The sequence below is a fragment of the Rhodnius prolixus genome, unplaced genomic scaffold (genome assembly GCF_049639745.1).
Source record: "Rhodnius prolixus isolate KJV_2025 unplaced genomic scaffold, Rpr scaffold_1, whole genome shotgun sequence".
Taxonomy (NCBI): Eukaryota; Metazoa; Arthropoda; class Insecta; order Hemiptera; family Reduviidae; genus Rhodnius; species Rhodnius prolixus.
This window is the reverse complement of record NW_027411581.1, coordinates 19,749,578-19,772,816: the sequence shown is the minus strand read 5'-3', so window position 1 is coordinate 19,772,816 and position 23,239 is coordinate 19,749,578. Positions and strand designations below refer to the sequence as shown.

At 31.2% G+C, this 23,239-nt stretch overlaps 3 protein-coding genes across 5 annotated transcripts; 1 reads left to right on the top strand and 2 right to left on the bottom strand.

Moving 5' to 3' along the window:
• Positions 1–5,594: 5,594 nt before the first annotated feature.
• Positions 5,595–8,871, top strand: Chmp1 (charged multivesicular body protein 1). The gene is made up of 4 exons (XM_074133687.1): positions 5,595–5,754; positions 6,881–7,125; positions 7,206–7,426; positions 7,507–8,871. Exons 1-4 carry the CDS (start codon positions 5,736–5,738, stop codon positions 7,625–7,627), a joined length of 606 nt encoding a protein of 201 aa, XP_073989788.1. The 5' UTR covers positions 5,595–5,735; the 3' UTR covers positions 7,628–8,871.
• Positions 8,872–9,032: 161 nt separating this feature from the next.
• LOC141457129 (protein SEC13 homolog) lies at positions 9,033–10,234 on the bottom strand. The gene has a single exon (XM_074133677.1). It carries the CDS (start codon positions 10,060–10,062, stop codon positions 9,202–9,204), a length of 861 nt encoding a protein of 286 aa, XP_073989778.1. The 5' UTR covers positions 10,063–10,234; the 3' UTR covers positions 9,033–9,201.
• Positions 10,235–11,707: 1,473 nt separating this feature from the next.
• On the bottom strand, positions 11,708–23,228 carry LOC141457013 (probable ATP-dependent RNA helicase DHX34). 3 transcript variants are annotated; one of them, XM_074133482.1, is made up of 20 exons: positions 22,575–23,228; positions 22,273–22,501; positions 22,035–22,153; positions 20,547–20,713; positions 20,357–20,429; positions 20,013–20,149; positions 19,456–19,585; positions 18,564–18,712; positions 18,279–18,483; positions 17,537–17,751; positions 17,264–17,458; positions 16,985–17,182; positions 16,588–16,842; positions 16,398–16,514; positions 14,987–15,162; positions 13,958–14,068; positions 13,497–13,618; positions 13,154–13,388; positions 12,297–12,418; positions 11,708–11,909 (listed from the first exon to the last, which is right to left on the bottom strand). In XM_074133482.1, exons 1-20 carry the CDS (start codon positions 22,732–22,734, stop codon positions 11,782–11,784), a joined length of 3,243 nt encoding a protein of 1,080 aa, XP_073989583.1. In that variant the 5' UTR covers positions 22,735–23,228; the 3' UTR covers positions 11,708–11,781. The 3 variants fall into 3 exon arrangements, 2 of the variants coding, with proteins under 2 accessions (XP_073989583.1, XP_073989594.1); XM_074133493.1 differs by lacking the exons at positions 22,035–22,153; positions 22,273–22,501; positions 22,575–23,228 and adding an exon at positions 21,688–21,805; XR_012460166.1 differs by lacking the exons at positions 11,708–11,909; positions 12,297–12,418 and having other exon boundaries at positions 13,356–13,388; positions 13,497–13,613.
• Between the last annotated feature and the right edge of the window lie 11 nt (positions 23,229–23,239).

Genomic DNA, 23,239 nt, shown 5'->3' with positions numbered 1-23,239 from the left:
CCACTTTTTTAGGATATGAAAGCAGCCATTTTATATGGTAAAAGAAGATTTCTATTCCTGTTAAACAATTAGTAATTAAAAGGGAAAAAGGATTTCCTTAAATAGAATACTTAGCCATTTAATCGATTGAACAAGTTTTTCTGTGCAATCTTTGTTCTTCTGATTGACAAGCAGAAAGAAGTAAGACGTCACAATCACACCGCTCTTTCCTAGGAATAGTCTTAACATTAATACTGTGGGACATCTGATCACTTAATACAACAGCAGCAATTTTTATGTTTATCAATCTAGTGCGTACAACTACGACTTCCTCTATTTGTTAATTACAATTATAATTGAGCGTTTTATTACTGAACATTTATAGTTATTCTTAGATAGCTGGTTAGACCTGTCTAAATTTTTTTTTTATTTATTTGTAAAGTTACACCAGCGCTAGACACGCTATAAGTAACAATGATAATAACTGACATCGAACTAACTAATTGAGGGGAGAAGTTACCCAGCGATAACACTCCCTAAGTCATCTCTAGGATTAGCTACTCTCCTCAGAAGAGAGAAAATCGCGAGGCCACTGGCGTTTTAGTCGTCTGGGAGGATGATCTGGATGGTGATGAGATGATAAGTGGCGGACAAGGGGATTGGAATGAGAGTGCATGTTCTGATGAAAATTTTTATAACGAGTTCGTGCAACCTGACCTACAAACGGAATTTCCAGGTCTGGAGAAATTGAATTCGTTGAAGATTGGAGCGTTTCGTTGAACCCCACAGTTCAATACCGTACGTCTAAATTGCACTTCAAGAAACTAAACAGAAATAATTGAACACTAGATACCTACGCCACCATCAAATAGAAAAGCTTTTTTTAGGTTTATTCATTGCTTCCAAAATCCAGAATTATTTTTTCATGATTTTTTTTTTTTTGTTTGAAGTAAAAGTAATAGCTGATTGACCAAGTAGTTATGACGAAAAATTTAATTAGTACAGTTAGAGCTGTTAGTGGAATAACTTCAAATAATAAGAATTCAATAGCAGTGGTTTTTAACGCCTCTTGATATTTATTTTGGTCGAACCGTACATTGTACTGACGAGATAGGTAGTAGATTATCTTGCTACATTTGAAAGATAACTATCCTCAATAAGAAATCTTTGCGCAATCTAGTGACCTGCACTGAAACAATAACGAAATAGTTCTCACTATACTTGTTGAGTATCAGGCCTGTCCAGGCAGGCATCTCAAATATACACAGATGTTCACAATAAATCCGCAAACATTTCGGCTGTCTTATAAAAAAAATCAAGTGGTAGTAATTTAGTGAGAAACACTGGTTGGAAATTTGTTGTTGGTTGAAGTATTTAATGTCTCTTTTACTTTTTTAAGGTGAAGGTACGTTGACCGGAGAAGGATGAGAAAATGGATGTGTCAGATGCAGCCATGCCTGGGGATTAAGATAAATTTAAATAGTAAAGTTTACGAAGGGATACACCATTTTTAAATTACCTCTTCATAGATTGAATAAAGAGGTAAAAACTTGCTTTAAGAGGGATCGATGAGCAATGAGGAAAAAAACTTATTTTAAAACCATTAATGGATCATTCAGAGAGAAACAAGGTCAAGGATAATATAAATATAGATGTGCCTCCACAGGGAGCTGTTCAAAACAACTACTATTTACTCCAAGCATCACCTTTTCTGTTAAGGAAATATGAAAGAAGGAAACCAAAAAGAGACTCATTTCATCAATTTGTGTACAAATATTAGTATACGTTTGCGAATAATTACTACATTTCAAATTAGTTAACTTCTCAAACAAAAACTCTGCTAATAATTATTATAATTATAAATGAATTCTGAGACGCTTAAGATTCTGAAACTAGAAGCTACCTTCTAACACATTCGTTTAGATGGCTTAGTAGTTCTAGGAATTAAAACAAAATTTAAATAAATTATTATGAAAGAGGACACAATTCCTTGACCAATATATTAATAAGCAATAAATAAATTAATTTATTTATTACCCACATTAACGAATCAGGATGATGATGGTGGTTTTATGTATGTTTAATTACAGTTTACAACGTGTAATTATTGATAGATTGGAATATTTTAATAATAATCAGTTTTAATTATAGTGATTTACTAAAAACAAAATAAGTTTATCCACAACTGAAGGTTTACTTTAAATCTCTTGAGATAGAGAGTGAAAATAGCCCTACTTTTCACAGCACTTCTGTTACTTTATTTAACTCTAACAGGTCTAACAGACCATTTTGATTCTTGTAATTTTAGGATTAATATTATTTATACAAGAAAATATATTTTATGGTAAGTCCAAACCATAAAGAAAGCTGGTGTAAATACTCTCATGATTTTCTCTTCATCTAATTCCACAGGTGCTAACTTAAATATTTTATTTAAGTCATAATTACAAAAACACTTTAATTCTTGCTAATAACATCAACTTGGTTAGATCAAATCGTTGTTGCCATTTTTGAGAAAAAGTTTTTTCAGTAATTGTTCAGTTCATAATACTTTTTTTGGTTTGTAGCATTTTAATCGCTAAGTTAAGTCGCGTACCTGTAATTCTCATCAAAAAGACTTTCGAGAAAATTTTTAACAATCGTATCTAAGCAATAACATTGATTTATAATCCAATATTGTTAGATATAAATATATTTTCATAGCAAGAAGAAAATAAATGCACCAGTATGCGGGTGGTCTGTCGTGAAGATTTTTAATGAAAAATTTATGGATATTTTAATGTAAATTTATTTCATAACATTAATTAAAACCCATACGTATTAATAGGAAACTAGTAATTTAATTTAATCCGATTGTAAAATACAAAATTTATATTCCTTGGAATATATAAATGTACAGCAATAAAATTTTAATTCGAAGGACATAAGCAATCTAATTTCTTAAGTAATCACTTTCGTAAATGTAAACTCAATGTTCTACTAGATAAATACTTTATAACAATTCATTTTGCAAGAGTGTAAATTACACTTGCTTTACAAAACAAAAAATAGCAATTTATTGTTTCCCATTAATTTAAATTTGTATGTATGTATGCATGTTAGAATATAAAATTTGAATTAAGTAATTAGGGTATAAAAACTTAACATCTGAAAACAGCTCTCTGTGTATAACTCAGAAAGAAAGATCGCAGAAAGTTTAAATTTGATATTTGCATAGATAAACTAAAGGGCACTCAAATAATGGTTATTCAAAATCGGTTGCCGAACTGAATTGCCATGGCACTTCCGAGAAGCAAAGTTTACTAACACTTCTATCCGTTTTCTTATCCATATCCATCTGTCCTTGCTGCCCAGAACCTAATTTGACCCACATCTTGTTCAAAGAAATCCTCCCATCTATTTGGTTAGGTTGGTTTTCAAATAATAGAACTACCTTTCGTCTGCTTTTCGTATCAAGTGGCCAGGCTAATCCTATTAAACTTATTAATAGTTTTAGTAACATCACTTAGACCAGCTTTTCTTCCTTATTTCGGGTATTCAATTTTATTTATTTTCTTTATGTTTTTAAGCTCGCTTAATAGAGTGCCGAGATACTTCTATTTTCTCACAGCTACAGATAGAGACCAAGTCACGCATCCGTAAGAAAACGACGGGAAAACACAACATTCTGATTCAGTGTAATCATATTTTACAACTATACATTTGCATGTGTAGAATAAGAAACGATCGAAGCGTTGCTTAACACTTGATGATCGAGAAATCTTTACATTTTCAGGTAATCTGGAAGTGATTCTGGATTATAAGTATACGGACCTCTCAACAAGGCCAGGACATCGATCTGTCAACTTTACACCTCTCGAAGGACCACTAAAAACCGAAAAACACATGCATTGTCTGAGACTGCCAACTGATAACCTTTGTTGCAATAACAGATAGAAGAAGAAGCGACAATAAACTATTTAGTATACCTAGACAATTTGAACAGCGTATACGGCTGGAAGTTCGGCATTCAAGCTTTACATAGGAGTCACTCCCCGAAATTTTACGTCTAATCAAATAGGACATAAGAGGTGTTTCGTCTAAGGTTGCCATAAAATTACCCTACGGAATCTAATCTAAACTCACGTTCAACTTTTAGATAGCAAATTATGTTTAGAATGTGGACAGATCTCATGTTAAGGAGGTTAAGGCTATTTAATCTTGTCTTAGAGCTGGAATTTCCTAAATAAGTAATATAGCCTACGTTACATTTAAATTTTTTGTAGCGTATTGCATATTATTGTAAAAATGTAGGCGCCACGGTAGTTGAGCGGTTAGAGGCGAAATCTGCGAAGCTAATATGTATTGTAGTAATGGATTCGATTCCCGGTCTAGGTCTTGGATTTTATTTAATCTTTATTATAAGAACTTCAATATGAAAGGTACGTTTGCTAATCACCTGCGTCCATGATACCTAATTGGTAGCTGGACTTGAGCCCGCCTGAAAAAGTAGGTATTACTTTACTTTTTTATTTATTACAACAATGTTTATACATGTTTTCAGGGAGGGAATCGATTTCTTCTGTGTGCGGCAAGCATATGGATGAAAAAACTTGCATACTAACTTCATCTACTTCATCACCTACTATTTCAATGTTCCCTTATTTTACTAAGTTGTTATTATTAAAAGGTGTTATTCACATTTTTCAATTATTAATAACTAATTTTGTTTAATTTGCTTTTTATTGTTTATGTTAATGATGATAACGTTAATTGCCAAAGGTATTTTATTATACATAAGTATAATGTGAATGAGATATTTTTAGGGGGTATATACAAAATAAAGTCATTCATGTTTATTTACTTTTAATTGTTATAATGGGAACTAAACAAAAATTAATCTTTGAATCCTTGAAATTTATACAGCCTAGAGTTGATAACAAGTTACTAATATTAAAAACTCTTAAATTACACTTGGTAGAATGAATTCTGCAAATAATTTGATCTTGCAAGTTGAAAATAAAAATATTAAAGGAAAAATTCTCCCAAAATACTATTAAATCTTTAGGTGTTTCAAAGAACAAACTACAGCCATCTAGTGATAATATTATGAACTAAATAGATGTTCATACTTTTACTTCTATGGATTTACAAGATACCCCATAATTTTACTTTGAATTTAAGTAAATTTTAAAAAATTCAAATTTGCTATTAACAAAAAAGGGCAGCATTGAAGCAATTTATTCGACTTGAAGGAAAAGAAAGCATACAATCAATCATAGGTGAAAAGCTAATACATGCTCTTGTGTTTATAAGAAACGCCAGTAGAAGCATTTTTTTTCACTACAATTGAAATAACTAAACGCATTTCTATCAACATTGAAATTTGGGCCATTCTTTTTTAAATAATACTTCCACGTTTATTTTTCTTTTTTTCAACTTAAGGATTTTTAACAATTGAAAGGTTATTAATGACAAAAATTAACAACGATTTTATGAAGAAGTTTGCTCTGAGAAGAATGATTAAAAATACATCACTAATAAAATTTAAATATTAAATATTTGTCACTCTTATCAAGCATACTTTCACGTAATCACTTCACATCATACATCAATTCCATGAGTCAGTTTTTGTATGATTTGTGGTTCGTAACACATCAGGTGGGTGGTGCGAGGTTGAGGTTACATTAGAAAAGGTAACAATTCTTGGTTGAGTGCTCGTACTAATAAATTAATGTAAAGTAGAAAAGTACTTAATTTTTTTATGTGATATTGATATGACTTCTGCCATGGAAAGTATCCTTTAATACATTTGTTAGATATAAAGAAAAAGTTTCGACTTTTGTATCTTAATCTGTTATCAGCTTAATGCAATAAATGTATTAAATTGATTTAACTTATCATTCTTGATTGGTAAGGTTTTATCTGTTGAAGTGTGCTTACAATCATGTATTTTAGCTGAAGCTTTATTACAAATTAAGTTGTATATAAGGTTCGAAAAAATATTCTTATTGAACTGGCGTACTTCATTCATTTTGGTCATTTAATTTCAAATACTATGCTATTCATGATTCTTCAAATTATCTACTTTTTATTTACATGAATATGTGTAAGACCTTCCTTCCATACTACATAATTTTGTTGTTCCATTTTTCTGGATACGAACATATGTGACTCTAATCAGTATTTATTAGATTTAGATATATATTAATATATTATGTAGTAGTTTTATAAATGTATATAATCCATATACATATATTTGTTAAGTGCTACGTTAGCTCTGCTTTTAGGTGCGATTAGCCTATTGCCATACATGGTTCGTTTCCCAACCATGGCCTCTGATTTTGTTAATGTAAAATGTATTTAATGAAGATTGTTACTTATACGCCTCTATCCACATCGCATGAACTGAAAAAGTAAGCTTAATTTCACTGAACGTTTGCGCCATTGGAAGATGAAAGGCTCAGAATAGTTGCTAAGGAAAAATATATCATGATTATATCAAAAATATATAAGTAAAAAAGAGTAATTGCCTGTTTTTTTCAGGCGGGCTATTGCGTCCATTACTTATTGTTTATTTTGTATATACATGCATATTAATATGTTAATTTAATATATAATGTAATGCTCCGTTTAAAATATTAACATTCCTAATATTAAAGAGCTGATTAAATTAATTTAACAAGTTTTTCAGATAAAGATGGCCTTCATATATCAGCCTGAGATCACAATCTTGCCTATCCGGAGAAAAAGTTTTAAAGACTTTTCTCTTGAATAATTTGTGTAGTTTAGAACATTAGCTATCCAAAGGACTGCGGAACTTTTCTTAAGTCAATAGTAGATGTTTAAAGTAACTTCTTCTACTTAAGTAGTATTATTCATTAAATCTTTGTTTCATGTGGTATCCTTAACCTTAGATCAGATCATTTATTCAACCTTAAGTTCGCTGTTAAAGAACTTGAACGTAATTCGAAGAAATGTGAGAAAGAAGAAAGAGCAGAAAAACTAAAGGCAAAAAAGGCCATACAAAAAGGAAATGTCGAAGTTGCTCGCATTCATGCAGAAAATGCAATAAGGCAGAAAAGTCAGTCTGTTAATTATTTACGAATGAGTGCGAGAGTGGATGCAGTGGCTAGCAGAGTACAAACTGCTCTTACCACTAGAAAGGTGAGCAAAAAGAAAATTAAACGGCGAAAATAATTAGAGATATTGTCCTTTATGAAATGTTTTATTTTTATTATATGAAGGTTACTCAGTCCATGGCTGGAGTCGTCAAAGCAATGGATGCTGCAATGAAATCAATGAATCTTGAGAAAATATCGGCCTTAATGGATAAGTTTGAAAATCAATTTGAAGATCTTGATGTACAAAGCTCCTACATGGAAAATACTATGTCGCAGACTGTTACAACAGCTATTCCTCAGAATGATGTTGACAATCTGTTACAACAAGTTGCAGACGAAGCTGGGTATGTCAAACAAAGAACAAACAAGCAGAAAAGGGATTTTTGTTCAGATTTACTCAAATTGTCCATTTTTTTTTTTTAAGTTTGGAATTGAATATGGAACTACCGTCAGCTACTGGCAGAAGTGTGGGAGCCTCTACTCAAGCTTCACAAGAACAAGACGAATTGACCCAGCGTTTAGCCAGACTTCGGCAGGCTGAATAGTATTTCATCAAGACATTTTAATTACAATCACTTTAAAGCATCCTTCTGAAAAAAAATAGTTTCTTGAAAAGAAACGGGCTTTCACAAAAATCTGTTTTTTTAATGCTTTATTTTTAGTTGTAAATAAGAAGTATTTTAAATAATTACATCAAAATTAAATAAATATCAAATTATATTTTTTGTGGTCTAAGTTAGAAAAATTCTACCTTGTGCCAGTATTATTCTGAGCACTTCTTGGGAAAAATCGAGAAATTAATACTTGAGTTCCATCGGCTTTCAGAACAGTTAAATGTTCAGTAACCTAACTGAGGGTAATACATATTTTCCAACCTTAAAATATTAAGGTTTTTATCTTTAAATAAAGGGGTGGGACTTGTTTTAAATAGGATACTCAACTATACTAATCCATTGCGCTTTCCTTGGCATACCCATTACCTGTTTATTTTCTTCTGGGTAAAATCGGTTCGTTTACGGATTCAATATAAAGCCAAACCTTATTATTGTATCTACCCTGACCGAACTACTGGATTTTCTTCGTATTTCCAAAAGATTCGTATTCACTCCATTTTGTATCAAAAATCGAAAGGAGGGGCTTTCACCATCAGAACAATAATTATTCCTGCTCCAAAAAGCCTGAACTTCCGAAAAAATAAATAAATAAGCTGTTTCTGTCTGTCATTCTTAGGCTTCTTCGGTCTTGAACGAATTATTCAAGTGTTTCGTTCTTGTTTCAAGATGTAAAACTGGTCCATGCCAGTTCCTTGAATAATTTCTGAATCTATGTAACAATCATTAAGAATGTTTGGTCCACTCTATTAGAATATTTCGGATATTCTCCATCATTGCTTGTAGTATTGTACTCTAACATTCTACTTCAAATTACTGAATCAACCTCGGATGAAAATGATCTTAAAAAAAACTTCTATAAATACCAATGATAAAGTTCTAACTTTTTACTAATAGTAATCATTTTAGCTGTTTTTTCAGTTATAATGAACACTGAATCATAGTCTCATTTTTTATATTATTTGTGATTACACTCTTCTGATTTGGTTAATTAAGTTTTCAGATTCATAGTTTCTAACTAATAGAACTAGGAAAAGTTACAATAGTTAAATGGAAATTGTTTATATTTTATAAATAAACTATTAAGTTTCATCTAAATAATTTGGAATTTAATGTAATCAAGTATAATTTTCTCTGTTCAGCTTGCGCGAGAAGAGAAATAAATCTAGCCGCTCTCAGGTGGTTTTAATGGATGCTAACCTATTTCCTCCTTCCTTGTAACACAGCAAGACGTTCGCAAGAATTCTGTTGTAATATCTAAATTTTTATTAATTTGTCGAAGGCACAAGATAATTCTAATGATGTTTGAAGATATTGGTTTGAATTGAACTCAAGCGTATTAAAATAAGAAAAATAATTTATTAAAATTGAGTACATAACACAGTATAGAAAATAGCAAACAGTCTCACCACTTAAGTCAGACTTTTAACAGGTTTGTTTAGTAGGATTCTCATTAAATGAATAGATTATACAAAACTTAATATATTTCTCTTTTACAATTGAGCTTATTAATGCAAATTTGTTTCGGAGCTGTTAGTATCTAATTCACTCATACAAACCCACTGCCCGCTTGGATTTTCCTTCCACAAATACACTTTTTTATTAGCTGTTGTAACTGCAAGAATATTTTGATCCCAAGTAACCTGACAAACGGCATCTGGAAAGGTATGCAGCAATTTTGACGTCCAATTCTTCTTATCTGTTGAAGTGCTTATAATAACACTCTTATCATTTGAACAACTAGCTATCATATTTACTGTCGTAGATGGTGACCACGCAACACCAACTACCCAGTCTTGATGTACGTCCAACTTCGCTATTTCTTCCCAACCAGAACTATTTTCCTTCCAAACTTTAATACAGCTATCACATCCACCGGTTGCGAGAAATCTAGTTCCGTTGGAAGTAGGGTCCCAACTCAATGAATTACATCCTAAAAGATGTCCCTGAAATTTCTTCACATCCCAAACGCCATTTTCGAATGATAATATATTTATCTTACCATCTGTTGAACCGCAAGCCAAAAGTAAACCACAATGGTAAGGTGCAAACTCAATACAAGTGCCAGCTGAACTCAGAATAAATTCGTTCATTTTTAGCCAACCTCGTTCTTCTTTCCATATAATTACTCTCTTATCAAAAGAGCATGAAGCTAAAATGCATCCAAATTTAGGATGTGCCCATGACAGCTGACTTACTGGGCCAAAATGACCATTCAGGTCTGTTATTAATTCTAGGGTTTTCAAATTAAATATTTTAATAAGGCGATCTGTAGAACAAGTTGCCATCATAAGGCCATAGTAATCAACTTGTACATCCTGGATGTCTTCAGCGTGTCCGGAATCTAATGTGTTTAAAATCGAAACCATTTTTATAAACACTAATAACACATCATACTTCAACTAATGGTGAACTAATTATTGCTTTGTTTTTAGAGAGGTTTAATGAAGAAGTGATATGAATTCTAAAACCGAAACTGTAACGCTGCAAACCATACGTACACGTCAGTAAACACTGGACAATATTAAGTCAAGGTTATAACAAGACTCGCACATTGGTTTGGTGAAGTATGAAAAGGAACATTTCTTTGTAAAAAAAAATTACTAGCGAAATCATTTGCATTGCAACTAATAATTGTTAAATAAATAGCGCCTTTTGAAGTACTTTGTTAATATAAAAAACTAAACAGTAATTTTTTAAAAAATCTGAAGGCGCCCCTCCCCAACTTGAGAGTTATTTTATTCTTAATGTTGTAGTTAGCCAAACTTGCACGATTTAGCAAATAATCATGATATTGTTCTCTAAGTACCATTAATGTTATGGCTAATGTATTGAACATAAAAGAACTAATATTTTTTCGCAATTACCACAGAAATCCCCATTTGTAAGATTGTTCATAAATAATCAACCATACAATCGAAAGCAATTTAATCCTTGTTTTTAATAATAAACTGAATATGAGGTGGAATCGACTTTTCTAAGAATGTAATTTTTGAGGAATGATAGATTTTATTCAATATTAGATTAAATCGTTCCTATCTTCACAAGTGTAGTTCTCTATTATTAAACTACTATTACCTAAATAAAGGTTTGCAAATGATCCATCAAGAAAAAATGAGCTGAATGTAACGTCCCCTAGAAATATAAAATTTTTACTTGACAGAAAAGAAACTGTTTTAGTATAAAGGTTATCTTGATCTGGGCAAGAAACAAGGCCTAGCTCAGCTCAATTACATTTCAATAAATAAAATAAAATAATCTAATAATGAATTGATGCTAAAAGTAAAATCAGAATTTAGAGATAGATAGATATGTTACGGAAAGCAAATAGCGCTAAATACCATTGAATTTACAAAGAATTACTGTTGGATTTAGGGAAGAACGGCTATATTAATGATAAAAACAGTTTTAAATTCATTTATGTAATAATGTAGCTGAAAGGTGCACTGTTTAATTTAAATTTTAGTGTAAACAAGGATGAAAATAGGCATTATTGTTTTCTCTGCATCTTGGAGCGATTGAAGAAACATCAATTTCATTTGGGAATGTCCGATTTTACAGGAGTTCAGTGTACAGTTCTTGGCAAACAGAAAACTCGAGATAAGTGAGGTCTCTATTTGAATTGCCTTGATTGGGGCAATATAAGTATGCAGTATCAGCTTGGAATTATAGGCAATTTTTAATACAGCATTTCCATTTTTAACACAGAAAGAATATGTTTATACCGTACTTTAATACATAAATAAAATAACGTGATTGTCATTGAATCAACTACAGCAAAGCAAACCACTTATAAAGGTGCAGTTAACTGCTAAGTGCAATTATAACCGCCTGCTTCAAAATTGCTCAAACTTCTGAAACGCTCTTTTTATTAAGTTTAACACAAAAATTGCGAATTAAAACTAAAGTAGTAGACTAATAACGATTAAAATAATATATATATATATTTTTTTTTTTTTGAAAATAAAGTGAATATTTAGGACAAAAAAGCATTAAAGAAAGAATGAAAAGAAGTTTCTAATTTTTAACGTTTATTAACTTAACTATTTCTTAATACAATTTTAATATTTATTAAGTATAAAAATTCTTCACTGGTGTGTTTTCTTATGTTTTAAAATTTCTATTGCCGTAAACTGATAGCGTTTATCGCAGTGTTCACAGAAATAATTCATAGAATTTGGTTTAGAAGTTAATTCGGTTTCCTGCTTCACTTCAACTGAAACAAAGATTAAAAAGATCAATGAATCGACGTAAAGAATAATAATAGTAAATAGAAAAGTAAATGCAAACTCTCTAGATAGAAATAAAAATTGTCAATTAAACAAATATAAAGTTTGTTTTTTTGTTAAAAAGTTAATCGCGCAGAAATGTTTTAATTTTAATAATACAATTTATTATTATTATTAATAATAATTTATTTTTGTACAAAGGTTTATACTTTTTTTGGAAAATGTTAAATAGAAGAAAAACTAGAGATGAGGATTTTTTGTGAGGCCTTCATAAGTAAACTATTAGATTAGCAGAGCGGTCAGCAACTGCTAAGTTAGAAGGATAAGAAAGCAGAGCTCTTCAGAACCTCAAAGAAGTTATTTAATATTATTACCTTTCATGTCTTTTAAAGGTTGATGTTCGGCGATATGCTGGTGTTTCTGTAATGAGTTGAGGGGCGCTACAAGCCCACAATCTGTGCAAAGCCAGTCTTCTAAGACATTAGTGCCAACTAAACTAAAATTGAATTAAATACATAATTTAGAAGATAAAATTAAATATTAGAAACATTAACGTTAAAAACCTTTTCTATTATTCAGAACTATTTGGGTGTACGCATATTGTGAAGCATAAGTTGCATCTGACTCGACTTCGACTCGTCGCGTGGAAATGCGCATATTGCAATGCAGTTTTAGTGCGCAATCTTAGCTTATTAATTATTATTATTACTCATAATGTTAAAACTAGTAATAATCAATAATAACAAAAAAATTAAAAATTAATGAATTAAAATGTTTATTAGGTAGCGATACAAAGCAAGAAAAACGTTAAAACACCAGATAGTCCAAACCATTTATTCTCAGATTTCATTAGATGATATCAGATCAGATTTCACTGATTGATTTCTAATGAATAGTTTCACTTCAAAATTAATTATTGAGCAGACAGGATTTTTTTCACTGCCGATTCAGGTATGATGGTTTTACTCTGCAAGCTTCTCCAAAGGTCTTTGAGAAAATTTTGGAATTTAGAATGATACGAAAATTTGTTATTGCGAACAATACGAAGTTCCGCATTTAATTTTATATATCTGTGCAGAAAGACTGAATTCTGCTTCAGATTACAGGAATGAACCTAATTTTCGATTTGTACTGATCAATCAACCGGTTCTTGAATCCAACAAGCATAATGATTATTTGATATGAGTTATAAAAATTATATCGATTTCAAATTTTGATAAAAGAAAGGTACCAGTCATATGTAAGATAAGGAGTCAACAAGGTGCCACCATGCCTAGTATCTGGAGTTAATGTATAATCCGACAAAAATGGATTAGTTCCACAGTAGTTATTATACTCCTGGCCTACATACAAGTTCTTCAAATCTGCCATTAATAATCTACGTAAGGAGTAGTCAACACTGAAGTTCATTAAGCGCAGTAAACCTTCCGAAAGCCTATTTTCCAATTTGCTCGTTGATACGTCACCTATAATTTTTAATAATAACAATAATAATTTGTAGCATTATTTTCGAAGTATATTAACATATATGTATGTATTAAATTCTCCACATCCAAAATTATTAATTACTAAACCTTGGAGCTTCGCATTTGTGAGTTGGTCCCATAATGACCTTAATTTGATTGCTTCTAATAAGATTCTCTCGCCGAGTTCGCATTCTGCAAAAGTAATCTCGATCCATGAATCACAGACTATCCTTCAACAAAAATTACTCATATCAAACGATTTAAGAAAATTGTAAATTAAAGTCTGTGAAGTTTTTCAGCACACTTTTTTTTTAAATTTTAATATTTTTAAAACAAGTTAAGTTTAACGTAACTGCTGCTTTGTATTATTTATGCACTAATATGGGCTTTAAAAATGAGTAGCAATGTCTACTTCAGGAACTGACATTACTAAAAGACGTTAAAAAATAAAACATAAGATTTTAGCAACTAATTAATTCGACTTCATTTCATCACAATAAATTATGATAACTGAAAATAATTCAAAGACAAACTACAAGAGACAAAATAGGATAATTTGTGTCACTAACCTTGCAAAATTAAAATTTGTATGTAATTGGTTGCAAAAAAGTAATAGTGTTTGGGCAGCAGGCATTCTCATAGTATTTACTAAATAAGGTTTATTCGTTTCCAACAGAGACCTGTGAACGTGTTAAACATAGTAAATAATATAATGCAGAGCACAAATAAGAAATACTTTATCGTGGCAGGTGTACAAAATTGTTTAAAAGGGATTAGCAAAAATAGCTGGAATCATTTTTATTTTTTAGAGGTCATTAGAGCCCAACTTTTCAGTGTACTGCCGGCCTCAGGACAGGGTTGATAATAGACAATACTGTTCATCACCAGACAGTGACCTGTAAGAAGCTCTTAAGAAGGGAAAATCTAAGGACAAGCAATTATTCTTTTTGTTTTTTAATTTTTATTTTGGCGCATCGGCAGCACGTCTTTAGTTCCTCTACATCTAAATCCACATCAATCTAAACGATTCAAAGAATTAAACTTCTATTCTTTCAGTTTGGCCACAGCAATTTGGCCAGCTAGGTGTGGAGGAGAGTCAGGCAAATTATTTTTATTATTTTTAAAGTGTCCTTGGCAATTGGAGTTACCTAATGCACACTGACTAGAAGAGAACATTAAAATTAAAGTAAATTAATCTTCAATTTTTTTTTTTTTTCTTTAGACAAGCTAACTCACAATGAGGTAGTTGTGGACGGGGTCGGAAGCAAAAACTTTACTATTAACACTGTAAAATAAACTGTAACAGCAATAATCTGGACTCTCGCCTAGAGGTTAGTCACTACCTCTAGATAACTCCTTCTGTAGGATTACAAATTATTTATTTAAAATAAAACTCATTTATACATCACTTTCTTCTTAATGAAATAAATCCAGGCGAATAAGTTTGAGGGCCTGATACTTTTTTAATAACTCAATGAAAATCAATATAAATTAATGAATACTTCTTTTCGTAAATTCTAAAAATAGTTGTTGAACAAAAATGTTACAATAAAAAAAACAGTTTGAAATATGCACATAAACCAAAAAAGCATACTTACATATAAAAAATAATTTGATGCCTTGAACTAAGAGGTGCTTTAGTGCTAAACTGAGGATGCTGTATAATATCTGCATTAGAGAGATGCAATATTTCCGCATGGTTACCAAAATAACTCATCGGATGCAAAAATACAAAAGGTTTACTTTGTGTATGAAAAAGCTGCTCATTAACACCCTAACAAAACAGTAAACCTTATTTAAATATAGGCAAGATAAAGAAATTCGAACATTTATTTTATTTAGAGAGGTAAATGCCGAAGAAAAAGAAAAATCTGGTTTGTATTTATTGAAGTGTTTATTTAACCCATTAAATTAGTTCTGTTTCGAAAAGATTTTGATTTTACCACAGAAATTTTTAAAAAATTACTTGAGACGTATAAATAAAAAAAAAACTCGAATAGTAAAAAACTGATTAATTTCTAAGGATCAGATTTTTCAACTAAATCTATTTAAATTGAAAAGTATCTTTCTCTTCTGGTATTTTACTTCTCTATTTTATTTTTTCACATAGAATTAAATAATTTATAATAAAATAATAACATTAAATAGATATCGTGGAAAAGGACTATTTTAGGACATCAGAAACTACTGATTAGGGTAATCCTGCCATGAATTTCCACTATGAAAGAAGTTAACCGGCAGACCTGGTGGAATCGTAATTAGAAGACACTTTTAAATGTATTTTAAACTTTCATCAACTAATTTATTAACAAATTATTGAAAAGTAAAAGAAACTCAAGGCAAGAAAAGCTTCTAAAATAAGAAAGTTCTTCAGCTATCTGAAAATTAATGGTTTCATTCATTTACAAACGAAATATTCATTTTCTATTAATTATCTGCAAAGTTAGTTTGTAATAAATTTGTAAATAAATCTAGTTAGTCAACTATAGCAACACGTAACAATGGCATGTTAAGTGAGACCGCACCAGCTCTGTCGGTTAACTCTCTTTTTTGGAATTTCAGAACATTAACTATAAATATGTTATAACCATAAACAGCAGACTGGGGAGGAGGATCTCTTATATTTATTTAAGAGGAATTCTGACTGTAAATAATAATTGGAACGATTGATGAAGTTTGAGCGGACGTTGGTCATGTATTAAAAAAGCTGGTGCTCCATCCTACATTGTTGTGCAAGGGTAAAGCCCAGGTTAGAACACAATTCTATTTCAAAGTGCCATACGTAGAAGAGATAAAAAAAAATATACATAAGAATACTAATGACTATGTTAAAAAGCCTGACTACAATCGATTATAGCAGTTTTCCATCTGATTTGTTTACATTTTTTGTTTGGCTACATTTGTAAATTCAATTTAACAATTTTGGAGGCAAATAAATAATTTTCTAAAGAAAATTTGGCATTCTAGGTTTATTTCAAAGGCTTTGTTTAGTAATTACGTGTAAGTTACCTTGTGATGGTTATATTCATCTGCAATAGCAATCTGTGGATATAAGCCACTGCAAAGAATAATCTTTAGTAATGTCAAATCTTTATAACTACATGCAGTAGATCCTGTTATAAGATTCTGAAAGAATATAAACTTTGAGAAAAAAATTTATTACTTTAAAAAAAATGAATGAAATGAATTCATAACATACCTGCAACTGTGCATGATTGTTTGTCAGTCTGAAATCAATATCTCTAACATCAGCAGAACCTGAAGCCATGGTTTCATCGCTCGACTCTATTGTCCAAGTTTCTAGTCGTAGAATTTTCCTTTTCTTATTTTCTTCCTCCTTATCGTGTTGTCTTTTTAAAGTTTTTAATAATTTAATTTCACCATGCCTTAGAGCCCTTTCAGCGCTGCTACTGCTTTCTATATTTTCATTTTCTTCCGTCATCATGGCACAATCCTGTGCAATATTAAGAAAAAGTTGTACTAAAAGAGATTAAATAGAAAGTAATTAACTTTCTAGCTGAATGATATAAGCCTATCCAACGAAAGTAGGAAGGAGTGAAAGATGTAAATATTTATTAAAAATTGATAAAAGTTACCTGCAATAACTGCTTGAATTGGGCTCTAATTTTAGCCATTTCATAAAACCTTTGCTCTTCAAGGCCTCTTCTCCTGCACCAATTTTTAGAATTCATATTTCCTTTTCGCGAAGCTCCTTTTACTTCAAGCCATTCTCGAAAAAGATTTAAAAGTGTAATTGGATCACCATGGTCTGATTCAATATCTTTCAGCAGAGCCTGAATGATATGAAGGTATATGAGACTTATTTATTTACAAATTTAGAAAGAATTATTAATGTGAAAAATAAAATAGATTACCCCAGCATCATTATCTCTAAATGCCTTGTTAGTGTATGGAGTCTGTACAGAGAGAGCTGCAGCAAGTGAAAGGGCAGGTTCTACTTGATGAAACATAGTACCAGATAATAACATTTTACCAATTGGAATATCGACAGGTAATCTTGACAAAAGGCTTCCTCTTGATGTAATCTTCTCATCTTCAGTCAAAGCTCCCTACAAAATTAATTCTTGGTAATTTAAATGTAATTTTATCACTAACAGAACAATATATAGATTTATTTAAAGGCGAACATGTTGTTTAAGTGCTTGAATGGTGTTTTCTAAGTAATCAGTTGGTGGTGATTCCAGAAATGGAAATTTTCTAGCATCAGGCAAGCCGATAGCTATCATTTGTAGCAGAAGAGTATCTAAGGGCACTCTATGTATTTCCGGAGGTGTAAAATCTGCCATTGCCTCAAAATCATCTTCGGTGTACAAGCGATAACAATTACCTGGCCCAGTTCGACCTAGAAAAGAAAAAAATAAAATGAAGAAGATAGCCCTTGAACAAAAAATAAATAGAAATGATAACAAAACAATGTTTTCCTATGGCTAATCTGCCATTACATACTGAAGGGGTGTTCTTCTGAACGTAGACCCAAAAATTAAAAATTTAAAATATTTTTTAAAAAAATTCTTTAATATTTAAGGGTAAATACGAACCTGAAAAAACGATTATAAAAAAAAAATCAGGGACTTTAAGTATTACGTTATTCCATGAGTAATATACTTTTTGCATTTTACTAATAAAGTAAGTTGTTACTTTATTCTGCAAATTTGTTTTATTGATTTCATAATAGTTTATTTTAGCATTTGTTACTAATTTTTTCTATTGCTTTTTAGCAAAATTAGTAAATGAAGAAGAGGTTTTAATTGAAAATATAAAATTACTACAAACCTAATCTAGTAGAAAAGCGGTAGTGTCCCATAAAAGCAAAAATATAATTAAAAACAACAAAATACTAAAATTTTAAAGATAAAAAGGAATAATTACCTGCTCTTCCTTTACGTTGTTCCGCACTTGCTTTACTGATCCACATTTCTTTTAATCGTTGCAATTTACATATAGGGTCATAACTCATTTCTTTAGCAAAACCTGAATCAATTACAAATCTTATTCCATCGATAGTGACTGAGGTTTCTGCTATGTTAGTAGATACTACACATTTTCGCAAACCCTCTGGAGCATAATCAAATACCTGCATTAAAAGTTAATCAATTTTCATTTTTTTTTTTTTAATTTAATTTTGGAGCACAATTATTACACAAAAAAGCTTACTTTATCTTGCTCTGCAATGGATAAGGAACTATGAAGAGGAAGTATAATCCATTTTTTTAATTTTTCATTATATTGCACTGCTGCATCAATTATTGCATTAATCTCACTAAAACCACTTACAAATATAAGTAAGTCACCTCTTTCATTGCCTGTAAATAAAGCAAAAGCATTCAGAAATGAAGAATTCAATGAAGCGAACAGAGAATTCATCAATCTGTGAAAAAAAGAAGGAATTTGCAAATGAAGCTTCATGAATTGACTTCATGATTTCATGAATTGAATGAAATGAATTCAATGAAAGCTACAAATACTATCAAATTTATTGGATTAATCGCTCCTCATAGGCCGTAAGGCGATGCCTCATTTGTTTAAAATTTACAACTGCTAAAATTAAATGATAGCTTAAATAGATATATTATGTGATGACGAAATCGGAAATTATGAGGGTACTAGAAAGAATCTTAATTAGGCAATTATCCGAGTCCCACAACCCTAAAACCAATTTTCCTGGGTTGATAATTTAATTGATAATAGGCCGTCGTGTGTGAAAAGCGAAAAACCGCTGACGGCTAGGCCTTGCGAAAACCTTAAGTGTTCTAAAAGAGGTCACTAATTTCTTGCCCACAAATTGAGGATTATTGGCTAGGTCTTTCCTGGATATTTACAAAGCATGGATTTTTTCAACGCAGTTTACACGTCCAACTTAAAAAAAACAACGCAATCAATTTCTGCCCACGCTACCATGACTATCTATCTTTTTCCGTCTTGTTCATAGCGTCTGTGCCATAGCGCAGAATCAACCAACATCGTATGCACTGCAATTATTATCTACCAGCTACTTCGCCTAGTTAGGCTCATGGTTCTAAATTAAATCAGTAAAAAGGACACTTACTTGGAAATTTGCAATCAATGAGCCTCATAATCCTAATGTAAGGTTCTGCTGTAAATTTATTATTCTTTATTAAATCTTGAGAAGGTATCGGCATATACTGTGTTCTAATTGGATGTAATCTCCCCGGAACCTACGGCAATATGAATTATTTTCATTCAAAAATTGTTAAAAGTTAAATTCTATAAACAAGAAAGTTTGTACTTTATTCACACAAACAGGCACTCAACAAGTTACTCATAAATACTTAGTCCATATATAGTAATTTCAAAACTCTACTTTCTTTAATACAAATTTAATTATTTAATCTAGGATTATAATTTATTAGTCTTTTTACATTTTTATGTTTATTCTTGGCTGAATAAGAGAAAGGAAACATTAAAAATTAACACATCGTGATGAGCCAAAAGCTTTAAAAAATGAAGGTAATTTTATAAGTATAAAGTACATTTCTCTGAACGTTACATTAAAGTAAGAATTAAAAAAAAAAATCCAAAACAAAAAATATTTCTTTTTAACAGTCATAGCGCACTGTGTTACTCATAGAAGTTATTACATACCTCAATAATCTTTGTCGAAATATCATCTGAGAAATAGGTTGAAAAGAGATTCAAATTTATTGTGGCCGACATTAATACTATGTTTAATTCTTTTCTTTGGTATAAAAGACATTTGAGAACACCCAATAACAAATCACCTGAAATATTGGTTAGCTGATAATTGATATTAAAATATTAATTTTTTTTTACTAAGTAAAATGAAAAGAAATTTTAATTAAAAATAGCTTTTGAAGCTATTAAATAATTTACATAAATAATGGAAGTTCCTACTCAATATTATCACTGTTCTTGTTTTATTTAATTGTGTCAGTTAAAATAAAAGTAGAATGATGTATTTAAATTACCTTGCAAATGCCGTTCATGTATTTCATCAAGAACTATCACGTCAAAATCTGCTAGTAATCCATCTTCACCTACCTACAAATTTTTTTTACATTGCATTCTCTCATACCGTAAATAGAAGATCATTTATTAAAAAAAAAAAAAGAAGTAGAAAATATATACTGGAATATATATTTATTCTAAAGATAGTACCTGCCTCAGCAAAAGTCCTTCTGTTACAAATAAAATGTTGGTCTCTCGATTTTTTTTCCTTTCAAATCTTATTTGATAGCCTACTTTATCTCCAAATTTATTCATGGTTTCATAAGCAACACGCTTTGCTAGCGATATGCAAGCAATCCTCCGAGGCTGAGTACACGCTAAACAAAACAAAAAAAACTTTATTTATCTCTTACTTAGTTGGGATTTTGTTTATCATTTTAGGATCTTTTGAATAAATTTATTCTTAAACCCTCCAATTCATTACATTTCTCATAAGTACAAAACTTCTCGACGAAATTACTTTCCGATTTAAAGCCGTTTTGAAGTTCAGTCTGGGAGTTGATATTTTAGTTACTGCTGGGTAATATTGATAGATCTTGTCCGCACCAACTCGCTCGGTTTGTATTCTTTTTGATCAGTCAGGCTCGCTTAAGGAAAACTAAGTATAAATATTAGAAACTAACATTTTTGGTTACTAATAAATCAACACTTAATGAAGCGGATAAGTCTTTAAATTATGCAATTATTATCCTCTCGCCGATAAATAGGGAAGGCCAACAAAAACAGAATGAGAACTTGCCCCCAGTTGTTGAGGTAGTCCTCAATCTCACATCATTCCACCCTCATCGGAGGTGAGCAAAGAGTGCCATCTCAGAACATCTAGGAAGGATTTTTAGCAAGATATTGCGATAGGGAGTGAGCTTAATGACTGCCCTCCTCTATTTCCCCAGAACATCCCAAGCCAACTCAAGGCGTCATGCTAACACCCGATGTCACAACTCGGAAGTGTGTCACAAACGAAACCTCTGAGTTTGCCGGGAACCTCCACTTGATAAGAAGCCTTTACTAGTAGTTAAATAAGGCATGGAAGAACTTTTGACTTTTCCCTTCATAAATATAGGAAAATAGCAGAGGGTACATCCCACCATTAGGGAGTTAAGTTTTAGAACTCTAGAAGTAGTTATCTTAATCTGCCAGCTTACCGGTTCCTGGAATTTTTCTAGAGAGCCTATGCGGTTACCAGGGTTGAAGAAGTATATAACTAAACACTTCTAATCTTTTAATTTTGATGTAATTTAAAATCATTCGGGAATTAGCTAATATCTAGGGGCAGAAGACGAGTAAATTATACCTTACTACTGTTTCCCCTCACTTCTTAAAACCTCTCTGGAGAGCTTGAAAAGGATACGCCATCGTTAGAACATCAGGTGGTTGGGGCGTGGCATGGGTGGGAAGCCTATTTATCCAGAGAGCATAGGAAAATCGATTGCATGTGTTAAATGAAGATCTCGGTCTAGAGCCATCTTGAGGGATCTTTTCTTTCAAACAATTAGTAAGAAAGGGGTGAGTTTAGTTTTACCACAGCTGGCACTAGTAGCGGGCGCTATAAAGTTAATGTTGCATAATATTCTGGTAAAAAAAAAAAACTAAGAATATTATGTACCTAAGTCGCTATGAACAATATATTCTTATAAGTACCTATTTTACTATATCCAGATTCAAGAAGATATCTGGGGACCTGAGTCGATTTACCGCAACCAGTATCTCCTGCTATGATAGTAACTCTATTTTCGGTTACAGACTTTACTATTATTTCCCTGAAAAAATATTATTGTTAAACAAAAAATAAATTAATAATTAGAATATAAACTAACGTTTTACATCATCTGAAGAACTAGAGACTAAAAGGTCGGATTAACCCTGTAAAATTAAGTACCTGAATTGAGCAACTGGCAAATTTTCTTGGAATTCCTTTATTTTACGAAGTTGTGTCTCCTTTTCATTCTTTTTAAAATCAAGATAGCTGAATAGGATAGTTTGAAAGCTCTTTAGACGATCTATACTAAAGTTGCCAATATTTTTTTTAAGCGGGATTTGTAATTGTTCCTTCTCTTCTTCGGAAAAACTAAGTTTTTCAAAGAAGCCTTTATGAAGAGCGTCATGATCTGAAAAAAGTCACATAAATGTTTCTGCCTTTTGAATTTGATATTTTGTAGTAAATTTAAGATTCTAACATACCTATTTTCTTATCTAGCTTTTTTGCCTTTTGTTGCACACTTTCGTATTTCTTCAGAAACAACCAAAAATCGTCAAAGTCACATATGAATTCGTTGAGATTAAAGATTTTTATTAAATCTTTACGAAAAGGGAGATAACTAAATTTTTCATCTCTTGACATAAGGGAATGCAAATTTATTTTGAAAGCAAACAGAAAAAAATATTGTTAATACTAGCACTGCATTATATCAAATTTAACCACATAACACTACATTATCTGCATTTTGATGCGTTTGAGCTTTTTGACTTTTAACTGGCAAGTACGTGTCAATTTCATAGGACTTAACTATTTCTAGGTGTTGACACAAGCGATTAATTCTCCTTTTAACTAACAACCGCTGAATCTGAAGCACAACCGCTGACAATATTTACTGTAATCTGTAATGTTCTGGTTATAACCTACGTAAGGTTATGTTATCAGTTAGGGCTAGGTGGTTACAAAAAGGTTGCCTACATTTTGTTTTGGTTTCCACGTGTCGATTGGGCATGTACGTATAAAAATTGTTTTGGTCAGCAATTAGTGAAGGAATGTAAATGTAGTTGCAAGGTAGCTTCTGACCAGTTTGTAATTCGTGGTTAACGATATCTACATTTAATTGACTTTATAGGTGCCCGTAAATTTCTTC